Genomic DNA, 23,344 nt, shown 5'->3' on the forward strand with positions numbered 1-23,344 from the left:
TGGCCGCGCCGCGCCCTGGGACCAGGCCGGGCCGTTTAACTAGAATGGTCGGCAGCTGCCCATGCTTCCCAGTTTCATGCCTTTGAAAGGGGTGGGACTGGAACCCAGTTATAGGAAGCGGGCTGTTTGCCTCCAGCGTCTGGGGCTGCAGTCCTCCTCAGGAACCGGGCAGGGTAAAGGCACAGGTGCAAACCAGGTGGCACCCACTGGCCCTTCCTCTGGACGGTTGTGGGTTCTGTCCTTGCACTGCTGCCTGTGGCTTCACCTGGCTCAGAAAGAGAGCCCTGGTATTTGGGGGCGGGCAGAGGAAGGCTGGAACACATCTTCTCTGGGGGCATTGAGGAACAGGGTGTGGAAAGTTGCTCTCTGGGAGCTGAGGATTTTAAAACCTTTTACCTGGGCCTCAGTTGACCCAGTGAGACAAGGCTTTGAGTTAAACTTGCAACTCCACACACCCACCCCAGTCCTCAGTATCCTGAAATTGAAATTCTGAGTAAATCATCCCGATTTCGCCTTGTTATAAACAGGGTTGCTCCCTTCAGCTCAAAGACAAATGCATGCAAATAGACTGGTTTTGTTTAAAACGTCAATCCTGGCGCTTTCTCTGCAGGAAAAAAAAATCCTAGGTGGATTTCCGGAGAGGCGGCCTTGGACTCAGGGTATCTGACTTTCCCTCTCCAGGCAGCCGGGGTGGGGCTTTTGCATAATGTAAATAGAGCCTTCGTTGGGACACCCGGCCCGGGTGTCGCCCCAGGCGGCCCCCAGATCCGCGCCCCCCCCCCGCCCCGCACCGCGAGAGGGCCAGAGCCTCCAAGGGGCCGGATGAGGCCCGGGGGCGCTGCCGAGGCCGCCGGCAGAGGACGCCAGCGACTCCCAGGTCGCTGGACGGGCCGCGGGGGCGGAGCGACGGGATCTCGCGAGATTGTCGAGGAGCAGGCGCCGGTGGGCAGCATGGCCGACTCGCTGCTGCTGTTTAAGAGGGGTCCTTCTCGCTCCACGTGGCTGCGGGCCCGCAAGGCCCGGCAGCACCTCATCCTCAGCTACCGGCCCCGCCGCCGGCTCGGGAGGCTGCGCTGGCGCAGCCGAAGGCGCTTTCGGCGGCGACTGCTGCAGGCCCAGGCGGCCGGCGTGGACTGGCGGGAGGGCGGCTGTCTGGTGTCGCGTGCGGCGGCGCCCCGGAGGCACAAGACCGCGGCCCCCAGCCCCCGCCCGCCCGAGGATCCGGCCCCGAGTTGTTCCGCGATCCTCCCCATCCCGCCTGTGCGGTCGGCCGGCTCGGGCCGCGCCGTGTTGCTGCTGCCGCTGGGGCAGGTAGGTCGCGCCCGGGGAGCCGGCAGGGCGGAGCGGGGAGGGTAGGGACGCAGCCCCGGGAGCTGCAGGCTGGGAGAGGCCCGTGTCCCCCTGCGGGTTCTTTGGACGCATTCCTCGGGCGGTGGTGCTGGGCAGAGCGTAACAAGGACCCTCCCGAGGGAATTCTAAGTCTTCGGGGCTGGAGGGACTTTAATAGTAATGATAATAATAGGTAGCATTTACCGAGTGCTTAGAAATGTCGGGCTCTAAGTGTTCTAAGTATTTGGGGCATGTGAACCCATTTAGTACCCATGCATGCTCTACGGAGTCATTACCGCTAGGAATGTTTACAGAAAGAAAGAATATAGCTTAGGTAACTTGCCAGAAAGCTATACAGCAGAGGTAGGTAGAGCCAGCAGTCAAACCCTGGCAGCCTGATTGCAGGGCCCCTGACGTTCACTTGAACGTTGGTCTGGGAGGTCCCCCGCAATACAGGAGGGAGATGAAAACCCCAGAACGGGAGAGACTCGGCAGGCGCTGGACATTTGTAAGAACAGGGAGCCAGGAGTACAGCAGAGCTGAGTTCAGGGGGCCCCCCCGGGTCAGTGTTCACCAGACTCTCTGTCCCTGTAGCTGCCATAGGATATGATCTTAGGTTAAAAAAATTAATATTTTAATCTATTAGTTTAAAATACTAGATAGTCACCTACAAGGTATTCTGTTACTTGGAAATCAGTCTCCTTTTGATGTCTGAGTAGCCAGTTAAGATCTTAGAAGTTTTCTGTCATTGGTAACAGAATCTGTAACCTTATTTCTTCCTTTTTCTTTCCCTCTAGGGCTTTACTTTTAGCGGGATCTGTCGTGTGACCTGCCTCTATGGCCAGGTGCAGGTGTTTGGTTTTACCATCAGCCAAGGCCAACCTGCCCAAAACGTCTTCTCTACCTATACCCACTGTCGCCTGACTATCAATGCAGTTCATTACTCAGTGCATGAGAAAAGCAAGAAGGAGATGAAAAGGGAAGCCCGAAGTTTGCTCAGATCTTATCTGAACCAAGGTAATGAAAAAAACTGCGTGATTTACTAAGGATGTATCATAATAAGGTGAATAATTTTTTTTTTTTTTTTTTGGCTGCGCTGCCCGGCATGTGGGATCTTAGTTCCCCGACCAGGGATTGAACCCGTGCCCCCTGCATTGGAAGCGCAGAGTCTAAACCCCTGGACGGCCGGGGAAATCCCAAGGCGAATAATTTTCAGATGCTTACTATGGCCTAGAACTTGTACTCTTTACTGTATCTATTTAAACTCTCACCAGGGTCTTGAGAGTGAAGCTATTGTTTTCACGATTTTACAGATGAGCAAAGTTGCCCAAGGCCACACAGCATTTAGGTAGCAAACCTGGATTGACTTCTCCACCCAGGTGTGCTCCTATCATGCAATATGGCCTCCTGGAAAAGTCTCTCAAACATAATTCCTAGTCTCCAAAAGTTTGGAATTTAGCAGAGGAGAGGGAGGTCCTAAAGGGCATAGAGTTTAATGACGTGCTATTTCTAAGATAGTTTATATCTCTCTTTACAGATGACAGATACTGTTTGATGAAGAATTTTTCTCCTCTGTGTTCCATTCTGTTGCTGGAACGTCTGAAAACCTCCACTGTGAACTTCATAATCAGCCATCCAGGTTTATCTTACGTTTTCGTACAAGAGGTAGAACCAGTTTTCATTCAGAGTTTTGCTAATTACTTTCACCAAAACAGTCAGATGACTATGTAGGATGCCCCTTTGGAAGATCAGTCTGTCTGTCACATTGTGCTGTAAGTCGTACAGAATGTGACATGTGTGTAAAGTAAAAGTAGTCAGTATAGAAGGCTATATCGTGAAAATTGTCTCTCCTACCCCCCTTAGCTTCATTCCCCAGAGAAAGTCATCGTTTTCTACTATAGTTGGTTCAATGCCTTTTGATATTTCTTCAGTGGTTATCTTTATATTTTTTTAACTGGTTATCTTTATATTTTGATTTACTAACTTGAGACAGTGTGAATTTTCTCTAAACTCTGAATGAGAATGAGTAATTTCAGTGTACTTACACTTTATCCCATCTCTCTCTTCACCTCCAAATTTTTGCTGCCCTTAGTATTAATTTCCTGAAGTCGGGTCGGTCACTATAATTATCTCCCACGAGCCAGTAGACCGAGTCAACTCTATAGGAAATCAGACAGACTGGGTGTGAGGTGTGAGTGCTTGGGGGCACGGAGACGGGGCGCTGTGGGAGGAGACTTAAATCTGTAGCTTAAAGATGCCTCTTAGACATTCAGCTGGAGATGTCAAGTGGGAGGTTCAGTGTGAGAGTCAAGTTCAGAGAGGAGGTTGGGAATGTAAATTTGGGAGCTTTCAGCAGAAGAGGGTTCTGGAGCCCGTGAGACAGGATAGTAACGCCAAGGAGTTGATACAGGTAAAAACGAGAAGGTTCAGGGTCTGAGCCCAGAGCAACAAAGACTGAGCACAGCAGGTGGGCGTGGTCGGGGAGCCGCTGGAGGACGCGGAGGCCCTGCTGCAGCTGATGGTAAGATGAGGCCTGAGAAGGGAACTTGGGTGCAGAATCACCATCTGGACAAGAGTGGTTTCATTGCATTGCTGAGGGGGCTGGCCTGACTGGAATGGGGTCAAGACCTGGGGAAGAGTGGAACTCAAGGGTTTAGTAGTAAGGGATTTTGCTTTTAGAGAGTTTAGCTGTTAAAGGGAAGAAAGAAATGAAACAGTGGTGGGAGGAGTGAACATGAGCTAGAGAGTTCTGGTTTTTGTGCAGGTGGATGGAAAACAACCTCGTGATTGAACACAGCAGGTGGGAAAGATCCCCAGGAGAGCACGCTGGTGCGTGAGGGAGAGGATGGCTGGAGCGAGGTGGGGGATTGGACCGCGAGGGACGGGTTCTGGTGTCTGTGTGTAGGGTTGGCCTTAGGAGCAGAGGCAGTTCCTTCAGAGTGGCCGAAGGCAGTGCCTGGGACAGAGCCAGAGGCAAGGGGAAGGTCTCTTCTGATTGCTTCCCCTTACGCTGTGAAATGGTTCAAGGTTATCACTTAGGGAGTAGGAGGGGGTTGGAGGCTGGAAGATATGAAACAAGGGCAGGACAATGAATGAGCTCTTGTGTCATGTAAATTTAATCTAGTACAGAATCCAGCAGCTTGGTCGGAGCCATTGAGAAGGGAATGGAAATCCCTTGTTACCAAGTGAATGTTTCAGATGCCACAATCAAACTCATTCTTTTTTCATTTATTTTCAGCTTTTGTTTTGTCCCTGCGACTTTCCCAACCAGCACTGTTTATCCTCCTTATGATCTTTGTTGGATAACTTTCCTTTCCACACTTACGCGTTAACACATTCTGGAATTATATTTTCATATAAGGCAAATAGTAAACTTTCGCTTATCTCATTTTATAAGATGTACTTGTTCTTCCCTCAGTGATTGATAGTTGAGCGGAGTGTAGAATTACAGGTTCACAGAAGTTTTCCTAGAAACCTTGAAGGACTTGCTCCACTGTTTTCTAGAATCCAGAATACCTGCTAGGAATCCTCACCCCAGGCTGATTCTTGCTCCTTTTTTTTTTGCGGCACGCAGGCCTCTCACTGTTGTGGCCTCTCCCGTTGCCTAGCACAGGCTCCAGACGCGCAGGCTCGGTGGCCATGGCTCACGGGGCTAGCCGCTCCGCGGCATGTGGGATCCTCCCGGACCGGGGCACGAACCCGTCTGTGTCCCCTGCATCGGCAGGTGGACTCTCAACCACTGCGCCACCAGGGAAGCCCCTTGCTCCTTTTATGAGGTCCTTCTCCTCAGGGTTGATGAATTGCATGCGGATGTGATCATGGGTGGGGTCTCTTCCTGGGTCCTCCCTTATTCCATCTGAGACCCACTTGCTTCTGCCAGGGCCCTGCTTTCATTCCTCCGGTGGCTTTCCTGTGGTTTCCTGCTACTTCTGCTAGAATGCCATCGGACTTCATGTCTCCACCTTCCACATCCTTTCAACTCTCTTTTTTTAAAGATTTATTTATTATTTATTTGTTTTTGGCTGCGTCGGGTCTTAGTTGCGGCACGTGGGTGGTTCGTTGCGGTGCGCGGGCTTCTATCTAGTGGCGGTGGGTTTTTCTTTTCCTCTCGCTCTCTAGTTGTGGCACGCAGGCTCCAGAGTGCATGGGCTCTGTAGTTTGCAGCACGCGGGCTCTAGTTGAGGCGCGTGAGCTCAGTAGTTGTGGCGTGCTGGCTTAGTTGTCCCACAGCATGTGGGCTCTCAGTTCCCCGACCAGGGCTCCAACGCCCATCACCTGCATTGGAGAGCAGATTCTTTACTGCTGGACCACCAGGGGAGTCCCTCCTTTCAACTCTTTGTCTTTTTGCTTGATGTTTTTGGAGACTGTCTTGACTTTATTCCAAATCACTAACCTGTTCTACAGCTGGCGTCTTCGGTTGAATTTTTCTTGTGGCCATCACTTTTTTTTTTTTTTTTTTTTTTTTGCGGTACGCGGGCCTCTCACTGTTGTGGCCTCTCCCGCCGCGGAGCACAGGCTCCGGACGCGCAGGCTCAGCGGCCATGGCTCACGGGCCCAGCCGCTCCGCGGCATGTGGGATCCTCCCAGACCGGGGCAGGAACCCGCGTCCCCTGCATCGGCAGGCGGACTCTCAACCACTGCGCTACCAGGGAAGCCCCTTGTGGCCATCACTTTTAAATTTTCATGCATTTTCTTTTTCTCTGGAGTCTCCTGCAGAGGTGGTGGCAGCTTGGTAGTAAGCGTAAGCTATGAAAATAGAGACATGGACGGCTTTGGGAGTCAACAAGACTTACCGGAGGGTTGGATTTGGGGGGTGAGAGAAAGGGAGGGATCAAATTTATCTTTTGTAGCTCACAACTACATAAGTCTTATTAATTTAGAACTGGAGAAAAAGAAGTGTGCTTGTTTTCATCTTTTCTTAAAGTTTACATTGTTACTTTCAGATTCCAACTTTCCAGATTAACTCTGAGTATTTCGCCTTGAAATCTGTCGGCATTAGAAGAGAGAGAAAAAAAAACGGCCTTCGTTTAACCGAGAGTGCCTTTTCAGTCATGGAAGAGTTAGTCAGCATTTCTTGTGGTGAGTAATAGGTACCGATACAGTCTAGCGTTTATCCACCAAAGCCTCAGGGGGTTACTGTTGATGATTAGCGTCCTAAAGAAGATGGCTAATTTTAGGGGTCAATGTTTGTTTCACCTCCAGAAGAAGCAGACGGCTGCCCTGTCATTCTGGTTTGTGGCTCTCAGGACATTGGAAAGTCAACATTTATTAGATACCTGATTAACCAGTTGTTAAATAGGTAAGCGTATTTTTGACATATTGCTAGATTTTTGGCAGGAAGTAGGATTTTTGATTTGAGAAACTAGATGGGAATGCATCCTGACTCCTAAGTAGAGATTATATACAACCCTGCAAAGCCACTCAGCTGAGTGAGGCCGTCTGGTTATACCAGGTTTTGGGGTGAAGTGATGGCGCTCTCAGGTATACCCACCTTCCCTGTCGGTGAGCTCGTGGGAGTTGTCACTTGCTCTCTGAAAATGTATTTGTCCAAATCCAGAGAGTCAGGGTAGGGATAAATTCTGTTGTATTTTAAAAATAAAATGTTAAGAAAGGCAAAATTTTATCCACATGTTGAGTGGACACTGTGGCCTTGCCTGCGTCCCACTTTCTCTTTACCGTCCTTCTGCTGTGTTGGTTGTCGTCTTCGGAGCGTCCTGCCTGTGAGGCTGCATGGGGTGGATTATGCCTGTGCCTCACTTAGAATCTTTACAATCTGATGTACCCTTTGGGCACAGTGACACTTGTTAAGATTTTCTTTCTTTCTTTTAAATTTTCAGTATATCCTGCATTGACTACTTGGAGTGCGATCTGGGGCAGACAGAATTCACTCCGCCAGGTTGCGTTTCTCTACTTAATGTTACAGAACCGGTTCTAGGTATGTATTATATACTTTTTAAATGTCTTGGTTTTATACAGTGCGAAAGTAATGATACAGAAAGTTCAAAGAGGGCTTCCCTGGTGGTGCAGTGGATAAGAATCCGCCTGCCAATGCAGGGGACACGGGTTCGAGCCCTGGTCCGGGAAGATCCCACATACCACGGAGCCTGTGCGCCACAACTACTGAGCCTGCGCTCTAGAGCCCACGAGCCACAACTGTTGAAGCCCGCGCACCTAGAGCCCATGCTCCGCAACAAGAGAAGCCACCGCAATGAGAAGTCCGTGCACCGCAACGAAGAGTAGCCCCCGCTCGCGGCAACTGGAGAAAGCCCGCGCATAGCAATGAAGACCCAACATGGCCAAGCAGCCAAGGATAGATAAATAAAATAAATAATAAAAAAAAGTATTGTTTAAAAAAAAAATTTCAAAGCATACAGAAGTATAAAATATAAAAAAAAGAACATTCTCCCCCACTCCCAAACTCATGGTCTTCCCATAACTATTCCTCTAGCCTCAAAAAAACAAAAACAAAAACCCAATAAGACCTTTCTAGGGTTCCATTTTAGTAAGTGGAATCCCCATCCATTTTATTTTATGTAAATTGGAAACACTTTTCAGTAATATTAACATCTTATATAACCCTATACAATGATCTAAATCAAGAAATTGACATTGGGGCTTCCCTGGTGGCGCAGTGGTTGAGAGTCCGCCTGCTGATGCAGGGGACGCGGGTTCGTGCCCCGGTCCGGGAAGATCCCACATGCCGCGGAGCAGCTAGGCCCGTGAGCCATGACCGCTGAGCCTGCGTGTCTGGAGCCTGTGCTCCGCAATGGGAGAGGCTGCAGCTGTGAGAGGCCCGCGTACCACAAAAAAAAAGAAAAAAAATTGACATTGATTTAATACTGTTAACTATTGATATAATACTATTAACTAATCTATAGGTCTTTTTTCAGAATTCATCAGTTATCCTACTAATATCCTTTTTATATTTCAGAATCCAAATCAGAGTCCCACATTGCCTTTTTTTTTTTGGCTTTGCCTTGAGGCTTTGCAAGGTCTCAGTTCCCCAACCAGGGATTGAACTCTGGCCACGGCAGTGAAAGCCTGGAATCCTAACCACTAGGCCACCAGGGAACTCCCACACTGCTTTTTTTTAATACAAAAATATACATAATATGAGATTTATCATTTTAACTATTCATGTGTACAGTTCGGTGGCATTAAATACATTCCTAGTGTTGTGTAACCACCACCGCTATCTACCTCCAAAACTTTTTCACTGTCCCAAACTGAAATGCTATACCTGTTAAACAGTAGCCCATTCCCCACCCCAGTCCCCCACAGCCCTTAGGTACCGCCAGCCTACTTTCGGTTCCTATGAATTTGCCTAATTTAGGCACCTCATATAAGTGGAATCATGCAATATTTGTCCTTCTGTGTCAGGCTTTTTTCACTAAGCATAAAGGTTTTAAGGTCTGTTCGTATTGTAGCATATGTCAAAAGTAATTCCTCTTTATGGCTGAAAATTATTCCATTATGTCACATTTTGTTTATCCTTTTAACTGTTGATGGACACTTGGATTGTTTTCATTTTCTGCCTATTGTGATCTTGAACAAAGTAGTTGTGGTGTGCAGGCTGTGGAGCGCGCGGGCTTAGTTGCCCCAGGGCGTGTGGGATCTTAGTTCTCCAGCCAGGGATGGAACCCGTGACCCCTGCATTGGAAGGCGGATTCTTAACTACTGGACCACCAGGGAAGTCCCAATTTTTGTTATTTTAATTATGACCTTTCTTGTGGATGCGAAGTGATATCTCTTTTTGGTCTTGATTTGCATTTCCCTAATGAGTAATGGAGTTGAGCATCTTTTCATGTGCTTATTGGCCATTTGTACATCTACTTTGGAGAAATGTCTAGTTTAGTCCTTTGCCCATCTTTTTAATTAATTAATTAATTTGTTTATTTTTGGCTGCGTTGCGTCTTCGTTGCTGCACGTGGGCTTTCTCTAGTTGCGGCGAGGGTGGGCAGTGCACGGGCGTCTCATTGCAGTGGCTTCTCTTGTTGCGGAGTGCGGGCTCTAGGTGCGCGGACTTCGGTAGTTGTGGCACGGGGGCTCAGTAGCTGTGGCGCATGGGCTTAGTTGCTCTGTGGCATGTGAGATCTTCCCGGACCAGGGCTCAAACCTGTGTCCTCTGCATTGGCAGGTGGATTCTTAACCACTGCGCCACCAGGGAAGTCCCCCTTTGCCCATTTTTGAATTGGGTTCTTTGTTTTTGTTGAATTTAGGAGTTCTTTATATATTCTGGATGTTAATTCCTTACTTCTAGGAATTTTGTCAGTTTTTGCTCTAACACTTAGGTCTTTGATCCATTTTGAGTTAATTTTTGTGTATGATACAAGGGAGGGTCCAACTTTGTTCTTTTGCACGTGGATGTCCAGTTTTCCAATATCCGTTTGTTGTCCTTCCCCCACTGAGTGATCTTGGCACCCATGTTGAAAATCATTCTGGACTCTTTATTCTATTCCTTTGGTTTATGTCTGCCCTTAGGCCAGCACCACACTTTTAATTACTGTACCTTTGTAGTAGGTTAAAAGTTGGGAAATGGGAGTCCTCCAACTTTATTCTTTTTCAAGATTGTTTGGCCTTTTGGGACCCTTTGCAATTCCATATGAATTTGAGAATAGGCTTTTCCATTTCTGGGGAAAAGGCTATTAGAATTTTGATAGGGATTGTTTTCAGTCTGTAATTTTTTAGGTCTTCTTTAATTTCTTTTCTTTTTTTTTTAATATTTGTTTATTTATTTTGGCTGCGTCAGGTCATAGGTCTTAGTTGCGGCACACGGGATCTTCCTTGCAGCATAGGGTATCTTTAGTTGCGGCATGCAGACTTTTAGTTGTGGCATGCGAGATCTAGTTCCCCAACCAGGGATTGAACCCGGACCCCCTGCATTGGGAGCACAGAGTCTTACCCACTGGACCACTAGGGAAGTCCCTTTTTTTTAAAAATAAATTTATTTATTCATTCATTTAATTTAATTTAATTTTTTTTTTGGCTGCATTGTGTCTTTGCTTGCATGCCGTTTTTCTCTAGTTGCTGAGAGCGGGGGCTACTCTTTGTTGCGGTGCGCGGGCTTCTCATTGCGGTGGCTTCTCTTGTTGCAGAGCACAGGCTCTAGGCATGCGGGCTTCAGTAGTTGTGGCACACAGGCTTCAGTAGTTGGGGCTTGCGGGCTCTAGAGCGCAGGCTCAGTAGTTGTGGCGCACGGGCTTAGTTGCTCCGCGGCATGTGAGATCTTCCCGGACCAGGGCTCGAACCCGTGTCCCCTGCATTGACAGGCAGATTCTTAACCACTGCGCCACCAGGGAAACTCCCTTTTTAATTTGTTTAAGCAGTATTTTACCTCCTTGTTTAGATTTATTCCTAAGGATTTAATTCTTTTAGTTATTGTAAGTGGAATTGCTATTCTAATTTCCTTTTCATATTGCTAATTGCTGGTGTATAGAAACATAACTGACTTCTGTGTTTTGATCTTATGCCCTGTAACTTTACTGAATTCCTTTATTACCTCTAGTAGCATTCTTTTGAATTCTTTGGGATTTTCTATATATAAGGCCATGTCATCTGTGAATAGAGATAGTTTTATCTCTTCATTTCCAAGTTGGATGCCTTTTATTTCTTTTTCTTGTCTGGTACCTCTGGCTAGAACCTTTAATACAGTGTTGAATAGAAAGTAAACATCATTTTCTTGTTCCTGATCTTGGAGGTAACGCGTACAGTCTTGTACCATTAAGCAAAATGTTAGCTGTGGCTTTTTCACTTTACCTCTGTCAGGTTGAAGAAGTTGTCTTCTATTCCTAGTCTGTGGAATGTTTTTTATCATGGAAGGATGTTGGATTTTGTCAAATGCTTTTTCTGTTCCTGTTCAGGTAATTGTGTGACTTTTGTTAAGTTGATTTTTAAAGGAAGCAGACGGTATCACATTAGGTTGCTAGATATATTAGCGATTTAACACGCTTTTAGTCAGTAAGAATTTTTAAATACATTTACTTTATTTTAACAGCTTTCTAAAAAATACGTGTTTAGGTTGGGATAGGGAGGGTGGGAGGGAGACGCAAGAGGGAGGAGATATGGGGATATCTGTATATGTATAGCTGATTCACTTTGTTATAAAGCAGAAACTAACACACCATTATAAAGCAATTATGCTCCAATAAAGATGTTAAAAAAAAAAAAAATGTTTAGGAGAGGCCCCTAGTGACCTAATGTTTAGGATTCCAGGCTTTCACTGCCATGGCCTGGGTTCAGTCCCTGGTCTGGGAACTGAGATCCTGCAAGCCACACAGCGCAGCCAAAAAAGAAAAATTGTTTAGACTTAGCTCTTTAGCTGTTTTCGTTGTTCCTCTTTTACATTTTCTCTACTTAATTTAATTTTTTTTCCTTTTTTATCCCTTAGTATTTCAGTGGGTATTTCTAAAAACAAGAACACTGCTGTGTAATCATAGTACAACCACCAGAATCAGGGTAGTAACATTTGCTACAGTGTGGTTACTCGATTTTGTCCACTGTTCCAATCATCTGTGTAGGCCCAGTGTGTACTTACAAATCTTTAGTCCCCTTTAGTCTGGAACAGTTCCTCCGGCTTTTCTTATCTTTTATGACCTTGACAATTCGAAGGGTACGTTTGTAGGCTCCCCTGTGGTTCGATTTAGAAGTGACGCTGTTCTCCGTGTGTCATATCAACATGCTGTCAGTTTGTCCTGTTGCCAGACATGTTAGCTTTGATCAGTTGGTTAAGATAGTGTTTGCCAGGGTTTTCCACTCTAACTAGGTGTGCTGTTTTTATCTTCTTCTGGGTGTCATTTCTTCTAGATCCTCTCCATGGACAGAGTTAGGAAATATGCATATGCTTAAACCCACGCATGTCATGTATGTACGTGTATGTGTGTGTGTGCGCACATATATGTACACACACATATTTCTATGTCTATCTCTATCTGTCTGTTTATTAAGAGCCATGAGTTTGCACTGATCTTTTTTTTTTTTTTTTGGCCATACCACGTGGCTTGTGGGATCTTAGCTCCCTGACCAGGGATCAAACCTGGGCCCCCTGCAGTGGAAGCGTGGAGTCCTAACCCCTGGACCGCCAGGGAGTTCCCTGCACTGATCATTCCGATTCTAATCTAGCGCCCAGGGTTCATTCTAGGTAGCCTTCCCCCTTCCGTATTTGTAAGTTCCTTCTCTGATGGTAAGAACCCTGGCTGCCGTTATTCGCAGTATATTTACATATTTGCTCAGTCCCCTTGTATTGGCTCAGTCCCTCGACTACGCAGGCCACCCTCTCTGTTGTGGGCTGCCCCGAATCCCCTGGCCCCGACCTGGAGGGGAGCCTCGCCAGCTCTTTCCCAGGCGGCCTCGCCCCAACCGCATTGACCAAGGCCCTTGCCTCGCCAACTGTGTTGCGATGTCGTCCTGGCCACCTGTCTGCTGTGGGCGCTGGCCCCAGCCAGAGGGGATGGACAGACTGCTGTTGTGATTAGGGAGTATCAGCTCTGGAGCTGGACCACCTGAGTTCAAGTCCAGCTGATTTCTACTAGCTGTGTGACCTTGGTCAGGTTAATCTCTTTCTCAATTTCCTTGTCTGTAAAAATGGGGAAAAGTAATGCTTCCTGTCTCACAGGGTGTTTATGAAAACTAGAGACTGTGTGTGAAGCATACGTAGGACACAGTACTGTAGTCCAACAGGTGACTGCTGCTGTTATTAATCGTCGTTTCCTTAGTGTGTAAGCCCTGTAGGGATGTTTGTTCAGTTCACAGAAATGTCCTAAGTATCTAGGACAATGCCCAGCATTCAGTAGGTGTTCAGTAAATGTTTGTTGAGTGAGTGGCTGTATTAGGACTTAGTTGGGGTTAACTGTGTACGTAATCGTGAGCGTGTCTTTGTATGAAGTTGACAGCTTAGACTTCCGAAAGTAGGAGCACAGCTATTCCTAGTGGTAGGACGGGCTCGGATTTCCTGAGGAGCTTCGTCAGTGACGATGGCTGGACCAGAACCCTCGCCGCCTCTTAGGTTCTCCCGGATCGATGACGCTCATCTTTATCGTCTTAGGACCACCTTTCACCCACCAGAGGACACCCCAGAAAATGGTCTATTATGGGAAGCCTTCTTGTAAAAACAGCTTTGAAAATTATATTGAGATAATAAAGTATGTGTTCAGCTCCTACAAGAGAGAGTCCCCTCTTATCGTCAACACGATGGGCTGGGTGGCAGGTAAGCCCGCCGAGGCGCATGGGTTGGACGGGAGGGTTGGGCAGTGGGGATAAGTGCGTGGCTTCCAGACATTAGTGCCGAAGCCCGGTTTTGGGGCAATTCCTTGTCTCAGAAGGAGTCCAGCTTTTTGCAGGAGTGCGTCGCTTCTCTGTGCGCTAACTGTGCTCCCGTGGTCTCCTTCCTCGTAGACGAGGGTCTCCTGCTTCTTATTGACCTGATCCGACTGCTGTCGCCCAGCCACGTCGTTCAGTTCAGCTCCGACCGGGGTAGGTACATGCCAGACCTCAGCCCAAGCTACGTGGACAACATGGACGGCTTGTACACAAAGAGCACGTCCAAAGTCAGAAACAGAGGGTTCCACCTGGCAGAATTTGCAGACAGTTTAGAATTTGCTGACGAAGAAAAGGAGAATCCACTTCTGTTTACTGGATTCAAACTGATGTCCGTTAAGTCGGAGTTTGTGTCTGGAAAAACTCCAAGAAATAGGTAAGCAAAGCGTCATGGCTGGAGAAGTTAGTTTTCTTCAGTCTTACAAGGCCTTCTGTCCTCAATTCCTTCAAAGGAATAGTCCTCTAAAATTTTTCAGATCTCTGTCACAGCTATCTATTTATGAAGGAGAGTCAGTTATTTTCTGAATGGTTACTTTGCCAGTGGAAACATCCAGAATTGGCTTCCAGGTCTGCTTGCCAGGGCCTTTGACTTGAAGGATTTCCAGGGGGTTTATGGAAGGGCAGGGTCTGCAGATGCTAAGGTTGGAACGTGGGCTGTGTGCGTAGAATCTGTGTGATGTCTCTAGTGGGAGGTGGGCCTGGAAGGTTAAATCTCTGTTTACCTCGTTGTGATTTCCTTTTCAGAGAATCACATAACAAAGTCCTTCGCGAGTTGGCAGTGCTGAGTTACCTTGGCCAGCTGCAGCCCCCAGTGCCAAAGCCACTGTGTCCCTTACATGGTCTGACACCCTATCAGGTGATCTGAACTCTTGGAATTGTCTTTATTTGGGTTACTTAAACACGCCCGTGCCTGTGTGCCAAGAGCACCTTGACCACTTCATAGCGCCTCACTCATTTAGTCCTCAGGGCAGCCCTATGGTGTAGATTTGGTGACTGTCCCCGCTTTACAGAGGGAGCTGAGTGATCCAGTGTGAGTGGCACAGCTGGCCACAGAGCCAGGCAGCCCAGCTCCAGAGCCGAGCTCTTCACTGCTGTGCTGGGCCTGGCGCTGGGATTACGCCCTGGCAGCCCATCTCCGCCCTTGCACTGACTGGCTGGGTGCAACTTGGGCTCTCAGCTGGGAACAGCGGTGCCAGACCTCGCAGAACGCTTGTGCAGGCTTCACGAGTGCTCACAGCAGGGCCTGGCGCCCGGAGAACACTCTTAAACTGTTTCACATATCGTCGCAAGTAGGTTCTGGCACTAGGGTACATGCATCTTGGATTCCAACCTCTGAAGAAATTCATTTGGGAAGAAACCACCATAACGTTAGGATTCCAAATGATGACAGAATGAAACAGCAACAGGTAGCATTTCTAAGTGCTCACCCTGTGCCGTGCTCTCTTCTAAGCCTGGGTTAACTCCTTTACTCACCGAGGCGCTGTTATTATCCGCACTTTGCAGACGGCAGAACTGAGGCCAGGGGCACTGAGTCAGCTTGCCCAAAGGCCCATAGGAAAAGTTTGGGCCGGGACTGGCGCCCAGGCGGCCTGACTCTAGAGCCCAGGGTACTCAGCTCTGCTGCGTGGCCTGTGCAGTGCTGAGCACCCGCTGTGCCGCGCGCTCTGCCGAGCACATTACCTGGGGTGGCAGCCTGCCGGGGAGGTGCTGTTATAGACCCCGCTTACAGTGTAGAAAACCGGGCACAGCCAGGCAGACACACTGGCCTGAGGTTGCACAGGCAGGGGCTGTGACCTGGGGGGCAAGGATGCGTTTCCTGAGCCTGATGGAGAGATTGGCTCCAGGCTTCCATGTCATCTCCACTGAACAACCTAAGGCAGTTGGTTTAATGGAGTTTTGGTTGATTTACTGCAATTTACTCACTTGACGATGCTCTATAACTGAACGTGAAACTTAGCTGCCAGTAATTTAAACTGCCTTTTGTTACAAATTCACATTTGTTTTTTAAACAATTTTTTTTAAATTTTATTTATTTGGCTGTATTAGGTCTTCGTTGCTGCGCAGGCTTTTCTCTGCTTGCGGTGAGTGGGGGCTACTCTTCATTGCCGTGTGTGGGCTTCTCGTTGTGGTGGCTTCTTTTGTTGCAGAGCACAGGCTCTAGGTGCACTGACTTCAGTAGTTGTGGCAGTCATTCTTAATGACTGCGCCACCAGGGAAGTCCCCAGAAAAGCATTTTGTTATACATATTATTTAGGCTTCAAAAACAAATGTGAGGGGGACTTCCCTGGTGGCACAGTGGTTAAGAATCCGCCTGCCAATGCAGGGGACACAAGTTTGAGCCCTGGTCCAGGTAGATCCCACATGCCGCAGAGCAACTAAGCCCGCGAGCCACAACTACTGAACCCGCGCGCCACAACTACTGAAGCCCAAGTGCCTAGAGCCCGCGCACCGCAACGAAGAGTAGCCCCCACTCCTTGCAACTAGAGAAAGCCCATGTGCAGCAACAAAGACCCAACGCAGCCAAAAATAAAATTAAAAAAAAAAAAAGTTTTTCTACTTTAAAAGTTTGAAATTACCCAGAAAGTTACATGTTAAAAGTAATTATTTACCTCGTGCTCCGGGAATGCAATCCATTTTTCTTATTGCAATAATTAAATTAGGGAGTGAATGGAGGCTTTTTCTCGCTGAATGGATTTTTACTTTCTCCCATCAGGAGACCTCAGTGAGGGGTTTCCATAGTCTCCCTCCGTCAACTTCAGCTCATGTAGGATGTCTCCAAACTTGCATCTCATTGTGTCTCTGTAGACAAAGTTCCAGGCATTCAGTTTAGATTTCTAGCAGGTATTGCTGGTATACAGGAGCTTTGTTTAAGTTTCCTAGGTTCTCTGTATTAGAACGGTGAAGCACTAAACAAATGCTGGTTGGTGTTCGCATTCTGTTTAGATATTTCTTGGTAAGTGGTTTGGCAGATAGAACGTCAGATAGCTGGTGAGTCGACTTGTAAAAATTAAAAGTAGTCTTTCAAGTAGAATTCATAGAGGGGGATGCGCATGTATCTTTCAGGTCCCTTTCAATGCCGTGGCACTCCGGATTATCCACGCTGATGTCGCTCCTACCCACATATTATACGCTGTGAACGCCAGCTGGGTTGGGCTTTGCAAGATCCTGGATGATGTCAGAGGATACGCAAGTGGGCCCATCCTGCTTGCCCAGACGCCCATCTGTGATTGTTTGGGGTTTGGTGAGTCTGAGAGGGACACTGTCTGTAAACCTACTGAAACTGACCCGCTTCTTAACTGTCGATGGCTGGGCTTGACCTTGTCGCCGTCACTTGGCTGGCGTGGCCAGCGAGCTTAGCTTCTCTGTCTTCTGTATAGCGGGCTCTGCGGGCTGGAGGGCAGGAAAGAAGCGGTGCTTTCTCTGCTTCTCCTCCAAGATTCCTAAGGGCCTGGTCGCGGCCTCCTTCTCATCTGACATGTTTTCCGTGGGCCTTCCCACCCACTGCTGGGGCTCTGAGTCCATCTTAGGCTGACGTCCGTGGGGTCTCTCCAGCACAGCGGTGCATCGGAGCTCCAAGCCCGTGTGAGCACGGCACTTCTCCGCTTGGATGTCTCGCCGGCACCTAAGACTTGGGTCCCAAACTGAGTCCTGATAGGTCCTTCTACCCCTTCCCTGATGTTCTCCCCAGATCTCCTCCCAGCCCACACCATCCCCAGTTCCTAGGCCATGAACAGTCCTTTGAAGATGTACTCTGGTGTTTGGGTCAGGCCCCTGGGTCCTCCTTGGCACCCCCTTGCTTTCATTCTCCACATCCAGCCCACTCGCAGGCCTGGTGGTTTCGTTTTCAGAAAGTCAGACTCCTCCATCTCACCTCTTCTCACCACGCCCGTCTCATTTCTTGCCCTGGACTAGTGGAAAAGCTGTGTAACTGGACTCCCCACGGTCAGGGGTGATCTGAGCACATACGAGATCACACTGCATCCTGGTGCGTCCCTTCGCACAGGTCCAGCATGTGGACCCAGCCTCATGGTGCCTGGCAGCCTTGGGTCCCTGCGTCCCTCACCAAACCTGCCTCACGTGATCGTCCCCCGGCTCACTGAGATCAGTAACCGTCAGTGTATGCTTCTGGAAGGGGGCTGGGCCTACACACCTCAAGATTAGCAGAGCCCTCAGTCAATATGTGTTCTTGATTTATACAACGCTGAGCTTCTCGAAAGCATTCCACAGAACTCATGTGCTTAGTACAGACCGTAAAGAAGGGATTGGCGGTGGGGAGAGGCTGAGTCATCTTTGCATTCCCCACTGGTGGCTTTCTCCCTGGCCCAGGTGCGCCTTAGTTAAGACAGTGTGGGACTTGGGTTTCTCACAGCTGAACTAGGAGAAGGGTACCAAGAGTCTTCAGATATTCACATATGCCACTTTGTATTTTTAAAGCAAAACACAGTTGAACTTGAAACTCTTATTTTAAAAGCCATTCTACAATTCTGAGTGGTGGGGAAGTTTGATATCTTCCAGAAAGGGTGATTTTTGTGTGTTTTGTGTGCTTTCAAGGAATTTGTAGAGGGATCGACATGGAGAAGAGGCTTTACCACATCCTCACTCCTGTGCCCCCGGAAGAGCTAAGAAACGTGAACTGTCTGCTGGTTGGAACCATTTCCATTCCACAGTGTGTTCTCAAGAGCCAGGTGAGTACGGCCCCCGGGGGCAGCCCTGGAGCTCGCTGGCCGTGTCCACAGTGGGGGCCTGAAGTCGGGGCGAGAGTCTCGGGGGAGCAGATTATTGTCTGGGGAGCTCACACCCCATGGTGGTGTGTCAGCGTGGCCTAAAGGTCTGGGGCCCAGAGTCGCCATCACGCACGGCCAGGAGCCCCGTGGTGGAGCCGACATTGCAGACGTGCGTGTGGGAGAAAAGAGCAGAGGTGGCGTCCCCATGATGAGCCCTCCCTGAAGACAGTCTTCAGGGGTCCCCGTGGGAAGGCCATGGAGGGTCACGTTGGCCAAGGGCATCCGTGTGGCCCCAAACCAAATGGCAGGACCTGCAGGCAGCTGGGGAGGCACCAGTGTCCCCCTCCCCACCGGCTCGTTCTGCCTGTTTGAGAGAGAAGTCCCCACCCCCATTCTCATGCTGTTTGATGTGTTTGTGGGGTTGAATTGTAAGTGGGCCCTTCCAGGGGAGTGGAGCCGAGTGTCTTAGGAGTGAGAGGACCTTCCTCAGACTCTCACTTTTAACACTGTCTTCCTTCCATCTTCGCTGGATTTGAAGTATTTTCTCTGTGTTTCCATTTCAGCGTGGGCTCGAAGGGACAATACCTTACATCACAACAGATTATAATTTTAAACTTCCTGGAGCATCAGAGAAAATTGGAGCAAGAGAAATTGAGGAAACACGTAAAGAGAAATTACACCCCAAACCTAAATTCTATCGAAAAACAAACTGATCCTGATGTTCTTAATCAGGGAAGGACCTTTTCTTCCGAGAGCTTGACTCTGTCTCCAGGCCGGCGCCAGCGGACCGATGGGGTTCTGTGGCCACGAACGGAACGGTGTGCTGACGTAGCACAACGCTGCATGACTCATGGATATGTTTAGAGTACATTTAAGTCTGTTCTTAAGTCGACATGACCTAGAGGTTTGCCCTGGTCTTCTGTTTTATTTTCTAAGGGAGTAAAGCAGCAGGGGAAAGTTTGTGCGCCATTGAAACAGAAAGAACATGGTAGATTCCTCATAAAGTTTTTGCCGGACCTGGTTGTTGGCATCTGGATAAAAATAGAGTAATGGGAGCCACAGAAACGTCCTAAGGAGGAAGGCAGTCTGGCCAGCAGGATGGAGGGCGTAGCGGAATGTGGTGGCGCCCTGTGGTCCTTCCCCCGGGGCGGGGGGCGTTCCCATCCCTGCGCGTTGGATGCTCTCCAACCCCGTCCATGCGTGTGGGCCAAGGGTTAAGCCTCTGTTTGGTCTGTTAAAGTTAATCAGTGTTTCAGAGATAAAAGTTTGACTCCAGAGCCCTTCTTCTTCTTCCTTTTTAAAATCTGATGCTGAAAAAATGCTCTCAAATCCAGGAAGCCTGTCTTGGGGCCTCTTTAAAACCAGATTTGTCCTAATTGACTTCACATCTGAGATTAAAAACGCACAGTGGGCAGAGCCGGACACTAGGCTGTTCGGAAGAAGGACCGGGGGAGCAGCTCATGCTCTTGGGCTCGGTGGCTGGACCTGAACTCTGTGTCAGTGATGGTGCTGTTCTCCCAGGGGGCTTTGGGGCCAACGATGGAACTCCATCTTCTTCCTGGTGGTCAGGATTCTTTAACCTCCCAGGTTGGAAGTGGTTTTGGTAAACAATCCGGACAGCCAGGTCAGGTCACCATTTCTGCGTTTAGGACATTGAGGTAGCCTTTCAAACTGGTGGTGTGAATTCCAGCTTCCTAGCAGAATGTGTGGAAGGACAGCTATTATGATGTGTGGGTTTTAATGTTTACGTTCATTTAAACCGTTGACTGTCATTGTCTTAAGTACTCACATGGCTTCTCATCTCATCTTGTAGAGCCCTTGTCACCATCCAGGATCAGGTGTGATACCCTAGAGACCATTTAATGTCTAGCTTCCTTTTTTTTGCAGTGGGAACCATTTAATTTGCATACGGAGACTTGTATTTACTGTGATTCTTTCTACCAGAGGAACAAAGGGGGCCCTGCAGGAAGGGCTTCTTTTTTAAAAAAAATTTATTTATTTTTTTATACAGCAGGTTCTCATTAGTTATCCATTTTATACATATTAGTGTATACATGTCAATCCCAATCGCCCAGTTCATCCCACCCCCCCACCCTAATGTCTAGCTTCTTAGTTGCTTCTTATTTATATCTAAATTTAACTTGTACATGGTTTTCTTTCTTGGCCTTGCAAAGACTATTAACAGACAATCCACCATCAACTTTTTGCCTCCTTCCCAAGTTCCTGTACCTTTACAATAATACTGTAGGTCTTTAGCAGCAAGTGGTGGCCCGTCATTTGCGTTTTCATTAAATCCAGGCTCGCTTTTAGCCTGTTTCCTGCTGGCCATTAAGGCTGCGGGCTTCAGTCCCCATCGGTAAAGAAAACAAACGTTGCCGCTAGAGGGAGCTGTCAGCCATTGGTCAGCTGGCCTTACGGAGGCTGGAGATGGCCTGGCCGAGGAGCCCACCTAGGCCTCTGTCAGCATCCAGAGATGCTGGAGACAGGGCGCTGTGGTCAGCTCCAGGTGTGCCAGTCAGACTGGCAACGGCGCAGCCACCTGGTGTGTTGGATGATCAGTGGCGATGGTTTGGGCTTTCTGGCATCTCCACTGTCCGCGATGGCTCAGGACGGGTAGTGAGAGTTCTGCGTTGGAGATGCTCTTAACAAAAACTCAGTCATTTCTGTGTGTGATTTTTAAAGCAGTACATGCTTATTTTAAGAAAATTAAGCTGCCGCTGCCGCTCCTGGGGTCCCTGTGACAGGCGGGTCCTCACCCTTCTGGGCACTCAGGTTTCTGCCCGACAGACGGCGAGAGGACCAAGGGACGTGGGACGGTGATTATTAAAGCGCCTGGTAGTTGTTTCCCTTAGATTTGGTTGAGGCCATGTCGTGGTTAAGGCAGCAGGCTTTGATGTTGGAGCTCTGAGTTCACCTTCTGGCTGGGCCACTGGCTAGCAGTGTAGCTCTGAGGGCGTATTTAACCTGAGCCTGTGTCCTCTAAGATGGGCGGATAGCGCTTCTCTCGGGGCCCCTGCGTGAGGAGGGCGAGAGGCGTGTCTACAGCAGGCGAAGCAGTAACTCTTAGCATGCGGCCTGTCTCTAAGGGTTGTAAATCCAGAAGGCAGGACCACGATCGTATCCCTCACAGTCACACTGGGACAAAGCAGAAACTGTCGGCACCGGAAACCACCTTACCTGGCGGTCCCCGGGCAGGTTTCCCTTAACAGCATTCTTCCTGCTGTGGGTCCTGCCCAGGGCTCCGGAGAGGAAGGTCCCAGGGCTTCCACCGATCACCCGCTCCTGGGAGTTTCTCATAAACCCTGCTAACTGCTTTTAAAATTGTGTGACCAGTTCACCATGTAGGAAATGATCCTGAAGTCCCCACCACGGACTCCCTGTGGATGCTGGGATGCTGTCTCGTCCAGTGTTTTTCTAAAATGCACGTGTGTGTTTGTTTTATAAAACTGGTGTCCAACTGTATGTGTGGTTTCTATCCAGCTCTTTTCACTTAATATGTGAACTTCTGTATCATTAAATATTTTTGAGAATGTGAATTTAATTGTGTGATTTTCTTACGTACATAGATAGACCATTTTATTCTCGGAAATTATTTAAATGTTTAGTAGAAATTATGGGGAAAACATCGAAAGGGGGTAGTGAAATCTGGGCGCCATAGTGGGGAAGACAGGAAACCCCAGCAAGTGCCCGGCACCTTTTCTCTGTTTCAGTATTGAGCGGGATAAACTCCAGTGGGAGTTCATCGTCATTTTTCCTTTTGGGCCCATGTATGTAAGTTAAATGGTTTCTGGACTATCTTTGAGAGTATATTAGCAGGGAAAAGAATTTTGCTCCCAGAAGAGTTCAAATAGAAAGAAAGCTAGCCAGCCAGCCGGGGGTCTGTGTCTGTAACCGCTTCTCCGAGAGCGAGAGCTCAGCCCCTCGGCCCTCGCTCCCAGGGTGGGGCCTGGTAGAGGCAACGAGACTTGGCTGACAGGCCAAGCCTGAACAGTGGCTAAAATAAATATGGGGGCCATCTGTGCAGTAGGGGAAGAGCCACGTGAGGTAGGGCCTCCAGAAAGCCTTGGCTGCGTTAAAGTTATTTCCAGGGCTTTGCCAGGAAAAGAATGGGGCAGAGGGTGGGCCGCGGGGTGAGGGAGCAGTCTGAAAGGAGCCGCACTTGGAGTTGAGGGGCAGCAGGTCCAATCTGGAGATCCCGGGAGCTGAGTAAGCAGTCTTGGGAATCGGCAAACAGCCGAGCCAGGCAGACAATGTGTTGGGCTGGGAAGCCAAGGGTTGCCATGGCGACTGGCCCCGATGCTGCTGTGCTGCTCAGCGGACTGTGGCTTGGGTTTTTCTAATGCTTCGGACCTGGGCTTGTCTCCGGGCTGTGCATGTCGGCCGGGCAGGAAGAAGCCACCACACTTGCAGGCCTTCCTCCTGACCGAGGAATCCAGCGGGGGGCTGCTGCTGGCTGTTGGCATTGCAGAGACGAGGGTCTTCGTGGCACTGCTTTCTGGGAAAGGAGGGAAGGCACCCTCTGAGGCAGCCAGCGGTGTGAGGAGTGCGTGCCAGGGAGCATATGGGTACTTGGGGATGGAAAATCCAAGGGGAGGAAACCACCGGCAAGGAAACAGTGCAAACCGCGGCCACAGAGTCCATACGTTCAAATATACAGCGCCCAGGGGGCCTGTGTCGGAGAAGAGAATTGGCAGGGCTGAGAGCTCGGTGGTTTTCTGTGCAGACGATTCAGCTGGAGAAATTAAGGTTGGGGCTGAGTCTGGGAGAAGCCCTCCAGTGTTGGGACTGCAGCTGGGCAGAGAGGGACAGGGACTGTGGGTCGAGCACGTGGCTCAAGGGCCAGGCAAGGTGCCACCACCCCAGAGGTCAAACATGAATTCAGTCCTGACAAAATACGGGTCTCCACCTCGCGGCTGGCTCAGCCTTCGTCCAGGAAGCGGTGAGTGTGTTTTCTTCCTCTTCGGTCCAGAAAGGAGGGT

At 48.9% G+C, this 23,344-nt stretch overlaps 1 protein-coding gene across 1 annotated transcript; it reads left to right on the forward strand.

Moving 5' to 3' along the window:
* Positions 1-951: 951 nt before the first annotated feature.
* Positions 952-20,373, forward strand: NOL9 (nucleolar protein 9; the record flags this gene model as incomplete). The annotated part of the gene is made up of 12 exons (XM_082675684.1): positions 952-1,311; positions 2,127-2,346; positions 2,867-2,994; positions 6,273-6,408; positions 6,532-6,628; positions 7,167-7,264; positions 13,370-13,531; positions 13,720-14,017; positions 14,386-14,497; positions 16,705-16,882; positions 18,193-18,326; positions 18,929-20,373. The coding sequence occupies 12 exons, from the start codon at positions 952-954 to the stop codon at positions 19,076-19,078; spliced, it is 2,073 nt and encodes a 690-aa protein (XP_082531810.1). The 3' UTR covers positions 19,079-20,373.
* Between the last annotated feature and the right edge of the window lie 2,971 nt (positions 20,374-23,344).

The sequence above is a fragment of the Grampus griseus genome (assembly GCF_964374135.1).
Source record: "Grampus griseus genome assembly, chromosome: 1".
In the NCBI taxonomy this organism is placed as follows: domain Eukaryota; kingdom Metazoa; phylum Chordata; class Mammalia; order Artiodactyla; family Delphinidae; genus Grampus; species Grampus griseus.